At 37.7% G+C, this 23,543-nt stretch overlaps 1 protein-coding gene across 1 annotated transcript; it reads left to right on the top strand.

The window, feature by feature from the left end:
• Positions 1-8,230: 8,230 nt before the first annotated feature.
• On the top strand, positions 8,231-22,695 carry LOC134841544 (zinc finger protein 90 homolog). The gene is made up of 4 exons (XM_063857574.1): positions 8,231-8,487; positions 19,588-19,783; positions 20,751-21,453; positions 21,663-22,695. Exons 1-4 carry the CDS (start codon positions 8,373-8,375, stop codon positions 22,014-22,016), a joined length of 1,368 nt encoding a protein of 455 aa, XP_063713644.1. The 5' UTR covers positions 8,231-8,372; the 3' UTR covers positions 22,017-22,695.
• The last annotated feature ends 848 nt before the right edge of the window (positions 22,696-23,543 follow it).

The raw sequence follows: 23,543 nt of genomic DNA, 5'->3' as shown, positions 1-23,543 counted from the left end.
CAGTGTGTATTCCATCAAGTTCGAAATTAGCAACCCAATAGTAGGATATTGTCAGAGTTTTCCCAGGTTTTGCGGTTCTGGCCCCTATATATGAATAACCAAATCCTTTCAGTTTACGAGATAGGCAATTTTGAGGTTTTTCAAAAAATTTATAGAAAACTCAATTTTAAAAAATTTATCAATTTTTGAAATTCTCGCCCTGTAGTTGGGCACTGTCAGGGTACTCTCGGGGGTTGCGAATCTTGCTTCCAATTCTCACTTCTCAAATCCTTGTAGTTTTCGAGATATGACGTTTTTTTATGATTTTTTCAAAAAATTTTCAAAAACATAGATTTTAAAAAATTCCAAAACGTTGAAGATCTCAATCCTGCTGTTGGATATTGTGAGGGTATTCTCAGGGGTTGCTAATCTTGCCTTTGAATATGGCTGCTCAAATCCGTGTAGTTTTCGAGATACGACTTTTTTTGGATTTTTTTCAAAATTTTTCAGAAAACTTAGATATTACAAATTTAACAAAACTCGAAATTACCATCTTTGTAGTGAGGCTCTGTCAGGGTACTCTCAGTAGTTGCGAATTTTGCGTCCCAATATGACTACTTTAATCCTTGTAGTTTTCGAGATATGACGTTTTTATGATCCGAAATTTTCAAAAAAATTAAATATTAAAAAGTTCCAAAACTTTGAAGATATCAATCCTGTTGGTGGAATCTGTGAGGATACTCTCAGGGGGTTGCGAATTTTTCCTCTGAAAAGGCATGCGCAAAATCTTGCAGTTTTCCAGATATGAATTTTTTTGTGATTTTTTCAAAAAAATTTCATGAAAATTGAATTAATTTTTTTTCAAAGTTTGAAATTCCTAACCTGTAATTGGGGGGGGCTGTCAGAGTAATCTCAGGGGATGCAAATTCGGCCTCCAATTAAGAATGCCCAAATCATTTTTGTTTTTTTGTTTAAGAGATAAGACGATTTTTGTGACATTTTTGGACATTTTCAGAAAACTCAAATTACAAAATAATTCGTTATAGTGAAAAGTTGTGTACTTTCAAAGATTGCGAATTTTGCCATCAAAAAAGGTTGCTCAAACTTTAGTAGTTTTCGAAATGTGCCATTTTTCTTCGAAACGTTGTAGTTGGGTACTGTAAGGGTACTCTCAGGAGTTGCAAATCTTGCGTCCAAATGCGACTGCTCAATTGCTTTCAGTTTCCCAGATGTGACGTTTCTTAGTTCATTTTAAATTTTTCGAAGAACTTTTATAAAACTTCACAAAGTTTTATGGTTCTTCAAAATTTGTATAAAAAACTTGAATCAAAAACATTGCAAAATTTTTTATTACGAACCCTGTAAATGGGTGCTGTTAGAGTACACTCAAAAAATAGTTTTTGAGTTGTTGAAAATTCGAAGCACCGGTGGTGCGGTACACGCTAATTATATATTTAAATGCGGGCTTCACTGTCTCGCCATCTTTAAGCTTTTTCAACGTATTATGTTGCATCTTCAACCAAAGAATTTTTTCACGTTTAAGCTATATCGTACATTGCAATGGTCAAGATTTTTTTTCAGTTTGATGTCAAGGATTATTTCATCAATTTTGAAATTAGCAACTCAATGGTGGGATGCTATAAAGATTCCCCAGGGGTTTGCGAATTTGGTCGCCATATATGAAAAACCAAAACCTTTTAGTTAACGATATTTTCGAGATTTTTCAAAAGTTTCTAGAAGACTTGAATTTGAAAAATTTCTCAAAATTTTGATTTTCTCATCCCAGTAGTTGGATGCTGTCAGGGTACTCTCAGGGATTGCGAATCTTGTCTCCAGTTATCACCTTTCAAATCCTTTTTCGAGATATGACGTTTTTTATGATTTTTTTTCAAAAATTTTCAAAAAACTTTCATTTGGAAAAACTCAAAAAAATTTGAAAATCTCCATCCTGTAGTTGGAAAGTGTGAGAGTAATCTCAGGGGTTGCGAATCTTCCTTCTGAATATCACTGCTCAAATCCTTGTAGTTTTCGAGATATGACGTTCTTTAGATTATTTTCAAAGTTTTTCATAGTAGTTAGATATAAAAATTTTCACAAAATTTTGAAGTTTCCATCTCTATAGTGAGGCTCTGTCAGGGTACTCCCGGGAGTTGCAAGTTTTGCCCCTAAATATGACTGCTCAAGTCCTTGTAGTTTTCGAGATATGAAGTAGTGAGAGCCGTCATAGCACTCTTAGGGTCTCAAGGGTCGCGAATCTTGCCTCCAAATTTGACTGCTCAAATCCTTGTAGTTTTCGAGATAAGACGTGTTTTATTATTTCCTTTTAATTTTGCAGAAAACTTTCAAATCTCGTAGTTTTGTACTGCAAAGATGCTCTCACGTGCTGCAAGTTGCAAATCTTGCGTCCAAATGCGATTGCTCAAATGCTCTTAGTTTCCGAGATGTGTTTTTTGATATGTCTCGTCTTAAAATTGTTCAAAGATTTTAGTTATAATTTTTTTTATGAATTTGAAGTTTACATCTCTTTTTGAGGCCATTTCATTGTACTTCCTGGAATTGCAAGTTTTGCCTCCAAATATGACGGCACAAATCCTTGTAATTTTCGAGATATGACGTTTACAGAAAACTTAAATTGAATCTATTATATATTTAAATGCGGGCTTCACTATCTCGCCATGTTTAAGTTTTTCAACGTATTATTTTTGCATGTTTAACAAAAGAATTTTTCACGTTCAAGCTATATCGTATATTGCAATGGTTAAGATTTTTTTAATCGATTTTCCGGTTTGAATTCAGCATCTATTTTACCAAGCTTGAAATTAACAACCCAATATTAGGATGCTTTCAGGGCTTCCCCAGGTGTTGCAATTTTGGCCTCCATATATGAGTAACCAAATCTTTTTTGCTTACGAGTTACGGCAATTTTCGAGATTTTTCAAAAATTTCTAGAAAACATAAGTTCAAAAAATTTTACAAAATATGAAATTCTCAACCCTGTAGTTGGGTGCTGTCAGGGTACTCTCAGGGGTTGCGAATCTTGCCTCCAAATCGCAACTCTCAAATCCTTTTAGTTTCTGAGATATGACGTTTTTATGATTTTGTTCAAAATATTCTTTTTAGAAAACCTAAATTTTCAAAATTTGTGGAATTCCCAAACCTGAAGTTGGGGATTGTCAGAGTACTGGAGTAAATTTAAAAAAAACTTGACTAACCATACAAAATTTGAATTTACCAACCCTGTGTAGTCCTTGGGTTCTGTCAGAGTACACTCAAAGGATGCAATTTTTTTTCCATTAAATGCCGTTTTTCATGAGTTGTCATAAATTCGAAGCACCATAATGTTGGTTGTAAGTGTTCTAAATATGATTTCAGTGTGCCAGTTTTTTTTTATCGCTATCAGTTTTCTCTTTGTTTGGCTTAAAAGGTTTTGGCTTGTACTAAGTCGGCTTATTGACTTCATTTTGTGTCGTTTGATGAGCGAAACAAGTCTCATCTAGATGATTCCAGGAGCGATTTGGAAGTTTTTTATTTTTTTTTCTGGAGCAACGAGTATATGCTGAAGAATGGACGGCTTTGTAAGTTTTATTTTGATTCTGATCTGACAATAACATGCTTCTTTGTCATATCTTTTACAATCAACTTTAGTCAAGACAAAATCAAGACAAAGATATCAAAGTTATGATGCTTTTTTTAAATTTTTTTCGACTAATGGCTTTTTCTAATTTTTGTCGTTTTTTTGTCATGCTTTGTCTCTTTTTCATCGCAAAGATGCCAAGCTTTGCCTCTCTGTAGAATTGCCAATCTTTACTCTGTGTAGAAAATTTATTTAATGATGATTTTTGGCTTCATGGTTTCTGGAACAGTTTGAGGTTTTTTGGACTTTCAGTTCAGTTTTTAAGTAATTTTCGGCTGTTTAAGTGTTCGGCTTTAAATATATTGGCTTGGTTCCCTTATAAACTCAAGTCCTCTTTCTCTGGCTTACGCGGCCTGACCAAAGTGTGTGCCTGGGACGACAAAGGTCCTGAGTTCGAATCCAGCCTAGCCCTGTCTGTTTGCAAGGCAAAATATCAGACTTTTGTTTTTCTTGATTACTTTTTGCCGGCTTAGTTGCGACAGCATAATATTGCTGGCGGTTTCAACTATTTTTAGTATAATTAAAAGTCCTTTTGCATTATTCCTTGTAATTTGTAAATTATTCATCCCTGATTTTATATAATTTCCCTCATTCCCTTTTGTTTGTTAGTTTGAAAGCTTCTTTCGGCTCAAATGGTTTCGGCATCTATTATATCGGCTCAATAGTTTAGAACTTAGTTTTTTTTTGAAGGAATAGAGATTCACGTTTTTGTATTTTCCGAGAGTTGGGGGTGTATAAACTTCGATTTTCAAAACTTTAGCTCAAAGTTTTTCATGCCCACAATTTTCAATTTCGGCTTGGTTTTGTATTCTCAGATTAGTTTCCGGTCGGTAGAATTTTCTGAATCTTTATTTAATGCTAGCGCCCAAGATTAAGGGGGCTACTTGAGGTCTTAAAAAAATCTGCTTTCAAATTTTAAGGCTCGAAATTTTGAATGACAACAAATTTGTTTTCGACTGAACTGGCGTCTACCACAGTATTATTGGCTCAGTTGTCGCTTTTTTAGCGCTGAAGATTGCGTTTTTCGGCCTATCTGTGCTCCTCAAATGGGAAATGTCTCGTGACATGATTTTTGTAGATGTTTTTTTCAACATTTTTTATTCAAGTTTTTTAATCGACATTATGGCTTCCTTTTTATTTTCTGTTCCCTAGCTTACAATGCTCTGTCTGTGTGGTATCGCATGATGTTTAAAGATGCGCTTCACTTCTTGGTTAAGTTTCGTATGTGTGCGTGGTGTGAAGAGAAAATGTTAAGCAAGCTTAGAAGCATAAGTAACAGCTGTAACAGACAATATATATGTGAAATAAATTAAAAATACAAACTAAAATTGTCACGACCAGAACTTTTGTTTTTCATAGCCTATTTTACGTCAGTTTGCTCTACTCGCTAGCTTCATCTGCTATAGATTGGTTTAAAATTTATTTACTGTTTTTCTCGACACTGCAAAAAAAAATATTATTTTTTTAGATGTTAAAAGATTTCATGACATATCACTCAAGCCAAGCTGACGTTTTTTTTGGTTCCTTATTTTACTTGGAAAAAAAGTAAAAACAAACACTTTGTGGTCGGATCAACGTTTTTCTCGAAGGATAGTTTTTTCCTTGCCTCGGTCCTTTCAAAGTAAAACATCGGTGATATATTAAAAAAGGTGGCAGTTTCAATTTAGATAGCTGAATCGCTCTGCTATACTCCGAACAGTATTTATAGTTTATTTTAAAGCAAAGTATATAGCAGGATGAGCTTATAATTTGTATTTTTGAAAAACGTCTTTTTTCTGGCAGAATATTGTATCTACAAAAACTATCTGAGTACCATGTACAATTGACTGAAAATGAAATGAATAAATCGTGAATTATAGTTATCAAGTTTAATACAAGTACTGCTCTAATGTTTCTCAAAGTTTCCATCTATCGTAATTTTGCTACAAAATATCAACTGGATTATCTTGTGGTAATTGGTAACCTGGTTAACATAATTTCTTTTGCACAATAGTACATCGCAGTTCACAAAGGGAACCTGTAGGTATGATAGTATATATCGAAAAAACATTACATATAAGAATTCCTCGTATATTCAAAACTATGAAACGGATAAGCGTAGAAACGGAGGACAAAACCTGATTTTGACAGAGCTTGGAAAACCGGCCTCCTTAAAGACATAGCCTACAACGGCATGGACGGGAGACAACTTGAAACAAGCAGGAGACGACAGATCACGAAATCTCTTGGAAAAATGTCGATGATTTAGTGCCAATCACCCTCTCCGCATCCTGGCTCAAACGAAAGGCCTTCATAGACTGAAGGCAAAAGGGAAACAGTGCTTTAGAACAGACTGGAGGGCTGCAGGGCTCCATATACTGGAATAAAATGCCTCGGTTAACATATAACAAGACGTTAACGTGAACAGACACAAGAATCAGAAATCAGTATGTGGAAAAAGTCGAAGTCAATCACCAACACAGGCTCATAACAAACGGCTACCCATTGAGCCCCAATGAATAGATCAGTTAAGGAGAGGAAATCAGTTGATTCAGGTGAAGACTAAACCGCGCCCCTTTCTTACAATACACCAATTTCAGAAACAGTAAATCAGACTCTCCATTTTGCCGGCATTGCAACTTAGGTTTACGAAGAAGACACCTTACACGGGCTAACAGAGTATCCGAAATGGGCGGCAGAAGTACGAGTGTTTCGAATCGAAACCAAGCCCAACAACAGCGCACATCGAACCCTAAAATACACTCAAATTCGCCGCTGTCGATAGACCCCCCTGATCGCTGCTGAGGTACGACACGCACACACAGTCGAATTGCGTGTCGGGGGGCTCAAAACTGCTAATGTATTTTTCAATTCATCTTTGTTTCATTTTGTCTGAGTCCAAATGTTAACTGAACTTTGTTTTGCACAGAGGAGCTAAAGAACATCAAAAACCGGAACTATTTTTCGGTCTCTGCCAGAAACTGAAGACTAGCTTTTCAATTCAACAGAAAAAGCAGCTTTATGTATCACAGAGCTACGCTTGTGTACGTTGATATCATTCAATGCCGTATTTCAATACAGATGTTGCGCACAAGAAGCACTCCGAGCACACTGATCTTAGCAAAAGATCCTAAATAAGCACTATTTAATTAGGTGAAAACAAGCAAAAAGTTGCGATAATAGCTAAAATAACACAAGTATTGTTTTTTTTCCTGAAAATTTTGATTTTTTAAATCTCAATACCAACGAATGGGACTTGAGTATGATACCACAGTTGCCACCTTACGAATTTTTTTTCTGAGTTAATCAAAATTGGTAGGAAAAAAACACCCTATTGCCATAATTCCTTCACTTCATTTTAGTGGTCCGATCAGAAATGGTCGGAAGAACACGAGTTTTCGTTCGCTGTGCAATAGGGACATGATACCCGATGAACTTCTTATCCAGCTTGTCATTTAAAAACATAAAATCGAAAGAAGGGCAACGATTGTTCCCTGCACTCTTGTCCTTTTGTTATAAGTTTTTGATACTGATTGTTAATTTGAGTGTTAATTTTGTTCATGTCAATTTTGTGTAAACGGAAACCGTGTAGAACCCAAATGGGTTCGTTTGCTCTCCTCTCAGAGTTATTTGTTACACACAAATAAATCACATGAGAAATATATCTTCTTTCTTTTGTTTTTCAAATTAAAATGATAATTCTTTAAGTTACGTTCTTGAACAGCAATTAACCTTTCATTTATTGTTAGTTTCTGTCGAACTGAATATAGTTTCTGTCGAAATTAAGGGTCAATTTTATCCGCTCTTCGGTAACGATGTGTTTTATTATCAGAAAATTAAGATCAGTATTTTTGGAACCTGAAAAAAAACCTTTCATTCGTATATACATTGAAATCCGAAACATCACTCAATGAATTAGTAAGAAAGCACACTCGATGAGCTACGAGCTTTTTTTTCTGCCCAAAAGTCACAGAGTGCATTCGCCATAGTTCTTTCTCACCCCTGGAACTTAGTCGGAACCCAAAAGCTGCCTTTTTAATAGAAATAATGGAATCAATATAAAATACGACAAGTCAGTGTAAAATTTTTAAGCAGTTCATATAACGTAAAGAAATTATTGTTTATCAAACAAGTGTATTGTTTTCACGAGTTGCGAGTCTTATAAGCTGTTCGAGTCTTATAAGCTGATATATCTGGAATCAGGTGGAAGGAAACCGAAGGTCATAATTCCCTTCCACTTTATCGAGAATGGTAGGTACGAACGCTTCAACCAGGCACTTTTCTGAACTAGTGCATTCTATTAATGAGTGAAATACTTGTCTTTATTATAAAATAATCCTCTAGAAAACAAGCTACCAAATAAAAACTACCGATGATGAAAGCTGCTCGCTTTGCTGATAACGCTACATGTAGCTACCTGAAAGACACTATATATGGCAGACACGGTCCGGCAAATAAGACGACAGCTGTTAAGACAACAACCGTTTTTGATTAAGAATTATAAACCGTTTAAATTCGAACATTTCATTTGAACTGTTTTACTCATTTGTCGTCTCAATGCCATGTCTTCTTAAAGCGCTGGCGTCATATTTGCCTAGCACTGGCAGACACTATTCACGAATTGGTGCTTTTTAGATGGAGCATGAAAGTTTTAGACATGTTCAACTGACTGAAGTCGACCCTCAGCCACATGCGTCAGACACTGACCTTTAATGACTGATACTCACCAATTCGTCATACTAGTCCCTTTTAGTGCAGACTACCGCGAAAGAAGTGTCTCATGAGTGTGATATCAGACCACATCAACTTGGCCAAATTCATGCGCACAAATGCGCTCAACCACCCACATAATCCCGCCTCGCCGCCTACCCTCTCGTCCAAGCTTGGTGCTCATTGTAAGTCTACTTTCCTATATATAACCCTATGTCCAAGCAAATTCAAGTTTCAGAATCAATTCTTGGTTCGCTACGCAAGCTTAGGGTTGAACGGTCTAAACGGTCCATTATCGTGACAGAAGGACTGAATGCGCCAAAATTTTAATCCAAACAACGTCTAAGCAGACCGAAAAAGACTGATTTTCCAGTCAATTCTTTCTTATTTTATACTTGAAATATCTAATCAACTGATATAAATTTCTAACGTAGTTGATAGATTTTCCTCCAAAATTGCAAAACGTTTTTAAAAAGCCATTGATTTTGTTCGATTTCCTTGTTCATGGACATTTTTCCAGCAGGCTTTATCAAGTCGGAACATGCTTTTTTCAATTTAACTTGTTTAGCAGAATCACGAAATCAGTTTGTAGCTTGGTTTATAAACATTTTAAATCCACACTATTAGGATGCATCTAAGGCATACAGGTAATTTACCTGCCTTGAACGTCAAAGGCCGAGGCTTCGAATCCGGCTATGATCGTTTGTTTTCTAATTGAAAATATTTCCACCTGATAAAAGTTGTCGCACTATCGTTTGTAATTTCATGGCTAAGTTAACACAGCAAAAAAAAATTTCGCTGAAATGGAAATTCGTTTGATGTTGTGTTCATGTAATGGTGCAAGTAATTGTGTTCCAAAATATTTTGCTGAAACTTTCTGGTGAACAAATGTTTTGACGGTTTTTGAAGGATTTATTTCGTCTCTTTGTTCTCTCGCAGAAAAGTAATGAATGGAGGTTCGTCTCAAAAGTTTTGATGTCGAATCATGCAAGGTGTTCAGTGGTATCTAATCAATACCGATGGTCATATTGACAAACTGTAAAAACAAATCACAACCTTTCCCACCGGAAAAATTTTTAAGCTTTACAATTACCAAGACTAATTCTTTATATACCCATCTCCCCCTTCAAAGTAGGAACAAAATTGAAAAACTGCGCCTGAAACAAATAACATGACAGAAAGAAATGATGAAATCAACAATTGAAATTTTGGAAGGTACAAATGTACAAAATGGGTGAATTAACAGATTTTACACAGATGAAGTCTTTTTAAAAAAATAAAAAATCAATTCTACGGCTGTACATCTAACATTTACAAAGAAAATATATACACAATAATGAAAATGGATCAATAATAAGTACTGTAAAATGAATATTTTATAGATAAACTACTGAAAGTTTTCAAATAAAATTCAAATCAATTTCATCTAAACGTTTTTTGAGTTCAGAGTCAATCGTTGAAGAGATTTCGCTAATATCCTCAATATCTTTAATTGGGAGGTCCGGCGGAACTTGGGGTGTAGGTGTGGATCCGCTAGGTGAACTTGCGTGGATAGTATGAATCGGAGTCTGACTAGCTCGTCCTGATGGGGTAGATTTTTGCTAAGACCAAGATAGGGTGGTTTCAGCAACCAGAGTATGTCTCGCAGGGAGGTCCACTAGCGGCGTTAAAAAATCTGCAGGTTGTCTATGAAATTTACTATCGGAGGGTTATGTGGTTTGTCGTCTAACGATATCACTTCCGTGACTGCGTCCTCCTTTTCCAGAACGTTGTCGATGGGCCCACATTTCTATGAGGTGTAAACGGTCTTGGTTGGTATTCCACCCGGGAGGGATCTTCGGAGTACTGTCCAGTTGGATCGGATTATTTTCCGAGCCAGCTCTGAGCGAAGTTTCTGGAAGGTCCCCGCCTAGAGGATGTTCCGCGGGTCTAACTGAGTGTGAGGGCATCCGGTGTGTAGATTCGCCACCTGTAATACTTATTTCATGGTTAGGTCCTGACCGGGCTTCCTGACGAAAAGGCATGTGATTATTTGATACGTCATCGAAATAGTCCTCGATTATCCCATCCCATGAGTTTAGATTTAGATAGGAAGAAGAACCTGAGGTGTTATGCGCAGACTCATGTATCACTACCAGTTCAGTAGTCGGATCGTGGGTTCGTGTCGGTGTCCGCTTTTGAAGTACACTGCCTGAGCTGTGTTCTCTCCCAATGGTCTTTATGGGTGGTGAGTTTCCTTTTTCCTGCCACACGCGAAGGAAGTGTTGGATTATGCACAATGGGTGAAGGTTTCCATACGATTTTCTTAGGACTGGGGAGCAATTTTCCTTTGAACGGTAAATCGAATTGACGCAAGATGTGACCATTATGAAGCAAAATTGTAGGTCTGAGTATTCGACGATGTTATCCTTCACAAGGTTAAAATCGGGATCCCCGTTTTTTCTGTTAGCCGACTTTCTATAATTATTACTTATTACTTCCAGAGCCAAATTTCTTCGTGGATCTGCCGATTTGACCGGGTCTTGACAGGTCAGTCGAGGAATCGCCGAGTGGGTTAGGGTTAAAGGGTAGATTGTCCTCTGAGTCGGTCTGGGTTTCCATGTCAACGTCCATGTAGCCATCTTCGTGTAATTCCCAATTCCTTGACCGTTGGTCCGATAAGATAGACTTTCCTTTATGTAAACATATGTCAAAGGAAATCAGGTTTTTCCATCTGATGCTTGCAGTTCTTAAGTTTTTTCTCGAAGGGAGTGCAATTTATCGAAGCTTGTTTTGTAATTCAGAGGTTCCAAATGATTTTTTCGATCGAAGAGTTGAAGGAAGGTTTTGGTAATTCGAATGACATGGCCAATAATTTAGATTTTACTGTATATACAAGTCTTTCTACAAGTTCGTTAGATCTATGATCTCCGACTGTACAATAGATGATTTCGATGTTGAATTTTCACAGAAGGATTTAACATCGTAAGATAAAAAAACAGGACCCATGGTCGACTCTAATCTTTCTTAAAAATCCATGAAGATGGCAGTAATTGTTTAAAAAGGAAATAAAGCAGTGAGGTGGTGTTGTTGATTACATTCGCAGAAGGAAATTTTGTGAAACGATCGATGCAGAAGATGTATTTTTTCGTTCCCCAAAAAACGTGCAACAGTCTTGCGAAGTCCAAGTTTATTTCCTCGTTCGCAAACGATAGCGTGGAAGCTTTGTCGTATGATCCGTTCCAAGTAAATATTCCCAGATGATCTTGTCGTCTTTCGTCATGATCTGTAGGAGTTTTCCCAGATGATCTTCTCGTCTTTCGTCATGATCTGTAGGAATTATAGGGGAGTGGAGTAATATAAGATCCGATTTGTATCTCTTCAAAAGGTTTGCATGATCGTATGAGAATTGGACGTGTTTGAGTTTAAGCGCTATAATATGCTAATATTCCGAGATATTTTTGGGGATTGGAAGGTTTTTGATAGCGTCGGCTTTGCCGACCATTGGTCGCACTCCATCTCCAGAGATTTTAAAATCTAACGTTTTTTTTTCTTTGTGAAAGAATGCACAGTTTCACCGTTTCACCGCCATATTATTCTCTTCTAAGATTCACAATTCTGTTTGCAATTACTCTATGTTCATCTAAAGATCCTTTCGAAGCAACCAGTGTGTCTGTGTAGCAATTTGTACACGGTATAATCTTTTAAATTGAGTCCATGACTCGTTGAAATTCATTAGGCATGTCGATCGAACCGTAGAAGCAGGTTAAAAATCGATCGTTGTTTCACCGCCCACAATGCTGAAGTTACACTGCTTGCTTGTACTTTCACACAGTTTGAGTTGAATGTATGCGTTTTTCAAGTCTAAGTTACTAAATCAGACCTGCTCAGTGGGAGTTTCCGAAAGTAGGATAGCAACATTGTCTTTTAATTCATGAATGTTCGGCATCTGATATTTATTTTTAAAAATCTGATTGCTCAGTAATTTAGAGTCTAGTGCCAACTTAATCGAGTCATCTTTCTTTCTTGTTATAACAATTTGCCTAATAAAACAGTCCTCATCGCATTTTTCTTCGGTCTGCATTCTTCTTAGCTCTTCGTTTACGCCCGGAAACACTTTTCTTTTTGCCTGAACTGGTTCAAATGGAGAATGAAAATGTGTTACCTTGCGGTCATTCGGAATTTTCTCAATTCTCATGAATAATTCTTTAAAGTTGTTAAAAATTTGTTCGGATGAAAAAGAAAGTTAGTTCAACTTCCTTCTCCCTTGATGGTTGGCTGACTGAACATATTGTTGGCGGGTAGCACTTCTTCTGTTTAACTCCGATCCCTAATTTCGGTAGGTTGTCGCTCCCCAGTTTACTGCGTTCATCTCCTCCTGTGATGAAAAACGGCGTTTCTTCGCAAATTCACCCATTGGATTGGCTCCTAATGATAATTTTCCCCAGGATTTTGATCGTGTCGTCTATGAAACCAGTATAGATTCCTGATCCTCTTCTCCACTGGGTAATTTTTCAGGTTGGAAAAATTAACCAAATTTTCATTTTTTTTATTTAAGTTCGTGAAGGACCTTTTGTTTTATAAAACTAACATGGCTCGCCGAATCTACAGGAATATTCACATTCATAATCATCTCCCATCCCAATACGATGTTCATGAGTTTCTTGGTTTCGAGTCCGTTTTCATCGTATATCTTTCTAACGCTCAGCACCGAAAAATTGTCATCGTCAATCTGTCCGTTCTCATTCGAAGCGTTTATCACTCCACACATTTCTTGATTGTCGCTCCATGATTTCTCCGGTGGAAAGTATGTACAATTCTCGGTATTTACATGATTCTCGCTTTCAACATTTGCAGATGGTCGTTTTTTGTGGGATTTACAAAGTTTGCTGAAATTTCCTCTGTTACACTTTTTACACGTGATGTCCTTCGCTGGACATACATTCAAGTGTTCTTCATAAATGCGTTTCTCTTTTCTATATTAAGGCTCGGTTCTTCCTTTTTCTGATTCTATAAATAAAAATATTTAGTAGTCGGTCCATTGGTCGAAGATCTTGCCATATTCGTCAATTTCTGATGGTTAAAATAGCCTTTTTAGTCGATTAGAGCCTGATTTAGAGCTTCTGAGGGGCTGATTGTAGCTGAGAGGAATTTCCGTTGGGTTTCGGTATTCTTCATGTTGCAAATGTAGACGTCCCTAATCCATTCCGCTTCGTTGGTCTCCTCGATGTTACATGTACTAGCTAGGTCTGTCAGTGTGCCCCAAAATTGTTCAAATGACTCCCAACCTTTTTGTTTGCGGTTTAGCAATTTGTACTTCTCGAAAGTTGTATTAGGAGGTTTATTAAAGGCAACGTCTAGCAGATTCCAAAATTCAGTAGATGATATGGCTAAAATTTTCACCCGAGGGTTTTTGGGCGATGACACTTTTAAACTCGCTGCCGAGTGCTTGCAATAAATTTGAGCGTAGCTTGTTGTCGGCCTCTGCTAGTCTCATACCATTGAACTTTTTCTTTTCTTTGATCCGCTTTTTATCGGCGTCTTCGTATAGGTTCATAGCGTTTTTGTTCCTCGCTTCTCTACTCTATCTGTGTCCAACTCACTTCCTGTTCCGTTAAGACTATCGATATCCAGATTCTCTGTAGCAATTATCGCCAATTGAATTTGCTCGCTCCACTGGGTCCAAGAATGTGGTGGCTCCAAGGTATGATTAGCCAGAATGAGGGGGTTTCACGCACATTCGATTCATTTGACTGCGCCATAATATACTAGTTAGTTATGTACAGTGTAAGAAGAAATTATAAAACTGAAGTCTGAATTAAAACGTTTGTTATAAATTTAACACCAACTACTAATGATCGACCGATGGTCAAATCATGCAATGTGTTGACTGGTATCTAATCAATACCGAAGTAGTTTTGGAAGTGGGTTTTGTTATTCCAATTCCCCAGCTGAAACAAAATCATAAATTGTTACAAAAATGCAAAGAGCTTTAAAGACATCTAGTTTGTTCTTTGAAATTTTAAAATTGATATTTTTAACAAGTCAGTTCTTTTTTCTGCTTGCTTGCGTTCCTTGACTCTTTTCCAACTGTCTGTTGGCTATGCTTCACTAAAACAAAATGCTTCCTAAAACAAAATGAAGACCATTTTTTGCCAAGAAACGTTTTTAGAATGGTCGAACAAAAACGACAAAAAATTGATGTCCTAAAATATTACATAAGGTACATACAATGTCCTACAGGAAAAGCCCAATTTCATCTAAACGTTTTTTGAGTTCAGAGTCAATCGTTGAAGAGATTTCGCTAATATCCTCAATATCTTTAATTGGGAGGTCCGGCGGAACTTGGGGTGTAGGTGTGGATCCGCTAGGTGAACTTGCGTGGATAGTATGAATCGGAGTCTGACTAGCTCGTCCTGATGGGGTAGATTTTTGCTAAGACCAAGATAGGGTGGTTTCAGCAACCAGAGTATGTCTCGCAGGGAGGTCCACTAGCGGCGTTAAAAAATCTGCAGGTTGTCTATGAAATTTACTATCGGAGGGTTATGTGGTTTGTCGTCTAACGATATCACTTCCGTGACTGCGTCCTCCTTTTCCAGAACGTTGTCGATGGGCCCACATTTCTATGAGGTGTAAACGGTCTTGGTTGGTATTCCACCCGGGAGGGATCTTCGGAGTACTGTCCAGTTGGATCGGATTATTTTCCGAGCCAGCTCTGAGCGAAGTTTCTAGAAGGTCCCCGCCTAGAGGATGTTCCGCGGGTCTAACTGAGTGTGAGGGCATCCGGTGTGTAGATTCGCCACCTGTAATACTTATTTCATGGTTAGGTCCTGACCGGGCTTCCTGACGAAAAGGCATGTGGTTATTTGATACGTCATCGAAATAGTCCTCGATTATCCCATCCCATGAGTTTAGATTTAGATAGGAAGAAGAACCTGAGGTGTTATGCGCAGACTCATGTATCACTACCAGTTCAGTAGTCGGATCGTGGGTTCGTGTCGGTGTCCGCTTTTGAAGTACACTGCCTGAGCTGTGTTCTCTCCCAATGGTCTTTATGGGTGGTGAGTTTCCTTTTTCCTGCCACACGCGAAGGAAGTGTTGGATTATGCACAATGGGTGAAGGTTTCCATACGATTTTCTTAGGACTGGGGAGCAATTTTCCTTTGAACGGTAAATCGAATTGACGCAAGATGTGACCATTATGAAGCAAAATTGTAGGTCTGAGTATTCGACGATGTTATCCTTCACAAGGTTAAAATCGGGATCCCCGTTTTTTCTGTTAGCCGACTTTCTATAATTATTACTTATTACTTCCAGAGCCAAATTTCTTCGTGGATCTGCCGATTTGACCGGGTCTTGACAGGTCAGTCGAGGAATCGCCGAGTGGGTTAGGGTTAAAGGGTAGATTGTCCTCTGAGTCGGTCTGGGTTTCCATGTCAACGTCCATGTAGCCGTCTTCGTGTAATTCCCAATTCCTTGACCGTTGGTCCGATAAGATAGACTTTCCTTTATGTAAACATATGTCAAAGGAAATCAGGTTTTTCCATCTGATGCTTGCAGTTCTTAAGTTTTTTCTCGAAGGGAGTGCAATTTATCGAAGCTTGTTTTGTAATTCAGAGGTTCCAAATGATTTTTTCGATCGAAGAGTTGAAGGAAGGTTTTGGTAATTCGAATGACATGGCCAATAATTTAGATTTTACTGTATATACAAGTCTTTCTACAAGTTCGTTAGATCTATGATCTCCGACTGTACAATAGATGATTTCGATGTTGAATTTTCACAGAAGGATTTAACATCGTAAGATAAAAAAACAGGACCCATGGTCGACTCTAATCTTTCTTGAAAATCCATGAAGATGGCAGTAATTGTTTAAAAAGGAAATAAAGCAGTGAGGTGGTGTTGTTGATTACATTCGCAGAAGGAAATTTTGTGAAACGATCGATGCAGAAGATGTATTTTTTCGTTCCCCAAAAAACGTGCAACAGTCTTGCGAAGTCCAAGTTTATTTCCTCGTTCGCAAACGATAGCGTGGAAGCTTTGTCGTATGATCCGTTCCAAGTAAATATTCCCAGATGATCTTGTCGTCTTTCGTCATGATCTGTAGGAGTTTTCCCAGATGATCTTCTCGTCTTTCGTCATGATCTGTAGGAATTATAGGGGAGTGGAGTAATATAAGATCCGATTTGTATCTCTTCAAAAGGTTTGCATGATCGTATGAGAATTGGACGTGTTTGAGTTTAAGCGCTATAATATGCTAATATTCCGAGATATTTTTGGGGATTGGAAGGTTTTTGATAGCGTCGGCTTTGCCGACCATTAGTCGCACTCCATCTCCAGAGATTTTAAAATCTAACGTTTTTTTTCTTTGTGAAAGAATGCACAGTTTCACCGTTTCACCGCCATATTATTCTCTTCTAAGATTCACAATTCTGTTTGCAATTACTCTATGTTCATCTAAAGATCCTTTCGAAGCAACCAGTGTGTCTGTGTAGCAATTTGTACACGGTATAATCTTTTAAATTGAGTCCATGACTCGTTGAAATTCATTAGGCATGTCGATCGAACCGTAGAAGCAGGTTAAAAATCGATCGTTGTTTCACCGCCCACAATGCTGAAGTTACACTGCTTGCTTGTACTTTCACACAGTTTGAGTTGAATGTATGCGTTTTTCAAGTCTAAGTTACTAAATCAGACCTGCTCAGTGGGAGTTTCCGAAAGTAGGATAGCAACATTGTCTTTTAATTCATGAATGTTCGGCATCTGATATTTATTTTTAAAAATCTGATTGCTCAGTAATTTAGAGTCTAGTGCCAACTTAATCGAGTCATCTTTCTTTCTTGTTATAACAATTTGCCTAATAAAACAGTCCTCATCGCATTTTTCTTCGGTCTGCATTCTTCTTAGCTCTTCGTTTACGCCCGGAAACACTTTTCTTTTTGCCTGAACTGGTTCAAATGGAGAATGAAAATGTGTTACCTTGCGGTCATTCGGAATTTTCTCAATTCTCATGAATAATTCTTTAAAGTTGTTAAAAATTTGTTCGGATGAAAAAGAAAGTTAGTTCAACTTCCTTCTCCCTTGATGGTTGGCTGACTGAACATATTGTTGGCGGGTAGCACTTCTTCTGTTTAACTCCGATCCCTAATTTCGGTAGGTTGTCGCTCCCCAGTTTACTGCGTTCATCTCCTCCTGTGATGAAAAACGGCGTTTCTTCGCAAATTCACCCATTGGATTGGCTCCTAATGATAATTTTCCCCAGGATTTTGATCGTGTCGTCTATGAAACCAGTATAGATTCCTGATCCTCTTCTCCACTGGGTAATTTTTCAGGTTGGAAAAATTAACCAAATTTTCATTTTTTTTATTTAAGTTCGTGAAGGACCTTTTGTTTTATAAAACTAACATGGCTAGCCGAATCTACAGGAATATTCACATTCATAATCATCTCCCATCCCAATACGATGTTCATGAGTTTCTTGGTTTCGAGTCCGTTTTCATCGTATATCTTTCTAACGCTCAGCACCGAAAAATTGTCATCGTCAATCTGTCCGTTCTCATTCGAAGCGTTTATCACTCCACACATTTCTTGATTGTCGCTCCATGATTTCTCCGGTGGAAAGTATGTACAATTCTCGGTATTTACATGATTCTCGCTTTCAACATTTGCAGATGGTCGTTTTTTGTGGGATTTACAAAGTTTGCTGAAATTTCCTCTGTTACACTTTTTACACGTGATGTCCTTCGCTGGACATACATTCAAGTGTTCTTCATAAATGCGTTTCTCTTTTCTATATTAAGGCTCGGTTCTTCCTTTTTCTGATTCTATAAATAAAAATATTTAGTAGTCGGTCCATTGGTCGAAGATCTTGCCATATTCGTCAATTTCTGATGGTTAAAATAGCCTTTTTAGTCGATTAGAGCCTGATTTAGAGCTTCTGAGGGGCTGATTGTAGCTGAGAGGAATTTCCGTTGGGTTTCGGTATTCTTCATGTTGCAAATGTAGACGTCCCTAATCCATTCCGCTTCGTTGGTCTCCTCGATGTTACATGTACTAGCTAGGTCTGTCAGTGTGCCCCAAAATTGTTCAAATGACTCCCAACCTTTTTGTTTGCGGTTTAGCAATTTGTACTTCTCGAAAGTTGTATTAGGAGGTTTATTAAAGGCAACGTCTAGCAGATTCCAAAATTCAGTAGATGATATGGCTAAAATTTTCACCCGAGGGTTTTTGGGCGATGACACTTTTAAACTCGCTGCCGAGTGCTTGCAATAAATTTGAGCGTAGCTTGTTGTCGGCCTCTGCTAGTCTCATACCATTGAACTTTTTCTTTTCTTTGATCCGCTTTTTATCGGCGTCTTCGTATAGGTTCATAGCGTTTTTGTTCCTCGCTTCTCTACTCTATCTGTGTCCAACTCACTTCCTGTTCCGTTAAGACTATCGATATCCAGATTCTCTGTAGCAATTATCGCCAATTGAATTTGCTCGCTCCACTGGGTCCAAGAATGTGGTGGCTCCAAGGTATGATTAGCCAGAATGAGGGGGTTTCACGCACATTCGATTCATTTGACTGCGCCATAATATACTAGTTAGTTATGTACAGTGTAAGAAGAAATTATAAAACTGAAGTCTGAATTAAAACGTTTGTTATAAATTTAACACCAACTACTAATGATCGACCGATGGTCAAATCATGCAATGTGTTGACTGGTATCTAATCAATACCGAAGTAGTTTTGGAAGTGGGTTTTGTTATTCCAATTCCCCAGCTGAAACAAAATCATAAATTGTTACAAAAATGCAAAGAGCTTTAAAGACATCTAGTTTGTTCTTTGAAATTTTAAAATTGATATTTTTAACAAGTCAGTTCTTTTTTCTGCTTGCTTGCGTTCCTTGACTCTTTTCCAACTGTCTGTTGGCTATGCTTCACTAAAACAAAATGCTTCCTAAAACAAAATGAAGACCATTTTTTGCCAAGAAACGTTTTTAGAATGGTCGAACAAAAACGACAAAAAATTGATGTCCTAAAATATTACATAAGGTACATACAATGTCCTACAGGAAAAGCCGACCTAAATCCTGGACTATGTTCGCCGCACTGGGCATTTATGTATGCCCTCCCAAACTGTGACGGGATCCACAACAAAAAATAACAGGAACAACATTACATAAGGGAGACATCCCATTCCAACCCGCTACTGATACGGCTATTGTACTAAAGCATCCGAAATTAATATTTAAACCCAAAAATATGTCAGCTCCCAAGTTAAGTAAGAAGTTTTAAGCCCGATTAACAAGGGTGAATATTTCAGCGAACGCAGCTGTGGGCTGTAACAAAGAAGAACAGCCAACAAGAGTACCTCCTGCATCTTCTAGTGGAACTATAGTGTTAAAGAGTGGACCCACTCGGGAAATGTGCCTGATGCTTCAGAGTGGGGAGGAAGTGAACTTTGACAGATTTCTCAAATTCTATCTGCCGCCTAAAAATATTGACTCCCTAGTTGACAAGTAAGCATCCATCTCTTCACCAATTAACATGTTTTTTCGTTAAAAAAAAGAATTATAAATTCTAACCATATGTTTGAACAGACCGGAGCCGGATATCCGAACATAATTTAGCAGTAGTTTTAGAAGAACTAAGGCAATCGTGACATCAAACATTTCTAGTTTTTCTGCAAAACTTGTCATAAGGACATAAGTCTTGAACTTTGTTGATTTTTTTTATCTAGTAATATTCGGCTTGACATTAATTTTGACCTAAGTTTTATTTGAAAAATTATATTCTGATGTTTTATTAAGAGTAATGAACGTAGTGAAGACTCTTATATAGGTCTTGGTGATTTTTTTTTTCAGGAAAAAGTCTAAAATGCTCTAATAACTACAGATGTGCATTCATACATGTTATTGTATTTATCAATGCACTTAGATATATATGCAACTTTGAGTTCAATTGAAATTCATCTGCTGAAACTTACGTAAATAGTACTCTCCAAATACGAACGTGGAAATGGTGAGAAGAAAACCTGAACGATTTGTAGTTTCAGCAATGGAAGTAAATTTTTAGACTTACAGTGGAATAAAAACTTTACCTATTGATACAGTTTTCTCAAGTTGGGTTAATGTTATCAGAAAAACGCCAGTCACGAATTTTTCCAGAAATTCAAGTAGCTTAAAGGGTATCTATTTTTTTCTTTGGAGTTCGAAATTTTTTCAACAAAGTCAGTGCTTTTTCTGTCTACTTACTACGTTCAGTACTATTTTCCAACTGTTAGTTGGCTGTGTTAAAAATGGAGGAAGTTGTGCAATTGTGTAAAGAACTTCTTAGAGCACTGGAACCCTGGGATCTAGCGAAAAGGGCAACCTCTATGATAACTAGTATCTAATGTCCACTACCTATGACGAACCCCGAATTGCCTACTCATCTGGAGATGTGGGGTTGTTAACAATTTATAAATCTTATAATGATTGTTATCAGGACGCTAGAGGACAAAGTGGCGCTCACGTATTCGATAGTATCCTATTATAATCAACTGGCGGCCGGGGTGCAGCAGCCTCCCCCTGGTCACCTCAGCTTCCTAAGAGTGGACGGCGGAAGGCTCGATGTAAATGCGCCATCTCCGAGAGCCGATTCCACAGCCTCCCCATCGCCGCTGCCTCATTCGCTCAGACTGCCGAATATAAACACTTTTAACAATGGAACCGGAGTGATGCCAGACAGTAATGAAAACAATGCAATTCATATTAACCAGGTAAACAATTCGCAATCTTTGGTTCCGACACAGATCCAAAAGCTAAGCAATACGAACAACAACAGTACCAATAACAGCATGAACGTGTCTTCCATTTCAAATATGGCATCAGGCGCTGTAATAAAGAGCGAGGATGCCCTAGCAGTATCGACTATAAGTAGCACAATAGCCGAGAGTGATCTGCTGCCTCGCAAACCGGGAAGACCCTCGAATAAAATTCCACGCGCGCCCAGGTTGAGTGGCAAGTATGCTTGTTCACATTGTGGCAAGGGGTTCCCTCAGAACTCACAGCTGGACCAGCATATGAGGGTTCACACAGGGGAGAAGCCGTACCCGTGTAATGAGTGCGATAGTCGTTTCAAGCAACTGTGTCATTTGAAGCAGCACATGAGAGCTAAGCACACTGGCGAGAGACCCTACCAATGCAGGGTAAGTTGGCGTCGTCATATATGCTTCGGAGTCGGAATTACCGATGAACCTATTATTTTTCTATCAAAAGCGAGTATTCAAATCAGGAAGTACAGCAATAACTAACGACATCGTGCTTTAAAGTCAGGTTTAAAGAGAACGCTATGCCAAAAAATCCATATTTAGTTTTGTTTGTCCCGTGAAATGAATTAAAATCATTTTCATTTTAGTATTGTGACAAGAAGTTCGTCCAAATGTGTCATTTACAACAGCACGAGCGAAGCTCCAACCACAAAAACCACACAGAACTGAATTTAAACGGAGAGGAGAATGTGCGGTCGAGGAAAGTCACTCGTCCACGGAAGTCAACCGGAGGCGGGTCCAGTGAGAATAACCCAATCACGAACCTAAATGGAACCAGTCTTCTGTCTGCAGCCTCGTTTTCTCTGGCGTCACAAGTCGTTCCAGTTAGACTCTCTGAAATTAATGGGAACCACTCGACAATTTCCCTGCAACAGAACCATAATAGAACATCAGCTCAAACTTCATTATTACTTCCGGCGCCACCAAAACTAGTGCCTTAGCTCACAATTGTACTCCTCGTATGTTCTGTCTATTATCTACAATTCGAACTGAAATTAATATGAATGCTCGATTGAATTGAACTTGATTTCTTTTTCTCGGGGCTATGGCAACAAGTTCGTGTACAAGCTATTAAATAAAACCTCTAATCATTTTAAAATCAAAATGGAAATGAGAAACCTCGAGTGGTTCAAATTGCGTTGAGACCTTTGACCATTTCTATATGGAAGTCGAAATAAAAATGTTTTCATAATGGAGAATATAAACTTATTAGTTTTCATCGCAAATATGCAACGGTTGATAAAAGAAAGTTGATTTTGCTTGTGTGCGAAACTTTTTCCATGTCTCATTCTTATTTTTTGATGATCACTCGCGAAATAGTTTCAAATTTTGTCACGCATTACGGTTTAATCCAGAGCAGTAGCGTTTTAACTGCATATGCTGCGTATTGTTTCGTAATGACATAGATGTCGGAGTTGAAGTTCTGACAACTAGATAATTTAATGCATAATCTAATACAGTTTTTGTATATTCGTCTTGATCTTATTGAGATTTACATATTTAGTCTGTAAATTTTACATATATAATACTCAAATGAAATATTTGGTCATTGATTTTTGAAGCGATGATACATCTGTTCTTTTTATACGTTAGCCGTTAGAATTCAATGATTGAATCTGTTTTGTTTTGAACTATCTAGTTTTTAAAAAGTTTATGAACGAAGTGAATTATTTAGATCTTGTTTTTTTTTCAAGAAAAACTCATAAATGATTTTGAAGAATTTGGCTTCTATTTTATGTGTGTGCTGAGTTTTTGTGACGCAACAATGACCACTGAGTTCAAGCAAAATTGCTCTTCAATGTGAATATGGTGATGGCTGGTGATGGAAAAATGGCACTCGACTTATAGGATCAAAAGGAGACTTCGGTTTTTACCCTTACCAGAGTACTCTTGTAACCAGGAATTTTGAGTTATGACTGGGGTGTATAACTCATAGAGTAATTTCGGATAGGGTACACCGTCTGCTCGTCACGCTATCTTATTTTCGGCCGGATAGATTCGTGCAACTTCTTAGTCTAATACCGATCCTAATCTTACTCTTATACTATCTAGTCTCAGGTTGTTTAACTAGTCTCTGCTAGGCTCAATAGATCTAGGGTATACTGGTTTATTGCGGCTGCTGAAGTGCTCGGGAGAGTCCAACTAATTTCTAAGTTAAATTCAAATCTCTCTGGTGCTGAAATTACAAGTAACTTCAGCACTTACAAATAAGTGGGTTGTTAGTTAGATGGATCATGATTGGTTAATATTAAATACTTTACATTGGTAAAACATTTAATTTATCCAATCATAAAATGTAGTTTAGATCAGGTTCCACCCATCCGGGTTTTACAGAGTTTTTTTTATAATAGTTCTTCTGCAATTCGAAGGATGGATGATGGACGTTAGTGTTTGGCGAACATCATATTTCTTTTGTTTCCTTTTTGTTAAGGAAGTTCCAGGAAGCTGGAGTTAGAGACATAAGACGT

The sequence above is a fragment of the Symsagittifera roscoffensis genome, chromosome 3 (genome assembly GCF_963678635.1).
Source record: "Symsagittifera roscoffensis chromosome 3, txSymRosc1.1, whole genome shotgun sequence".
In the NCBI taxonomy this organism is placed as follows: domain Eukaryota; kingdom Metazoa; phylum Xenacoelomorpha; order Acoela; family Convolutidae; genus Symsagittifera; species Symsagittifera roscoffensis.
Note: the sequence above shows the minus strand (reverse complement) of the source record. Positions and strands in the feature narration are given on the sequence as shown.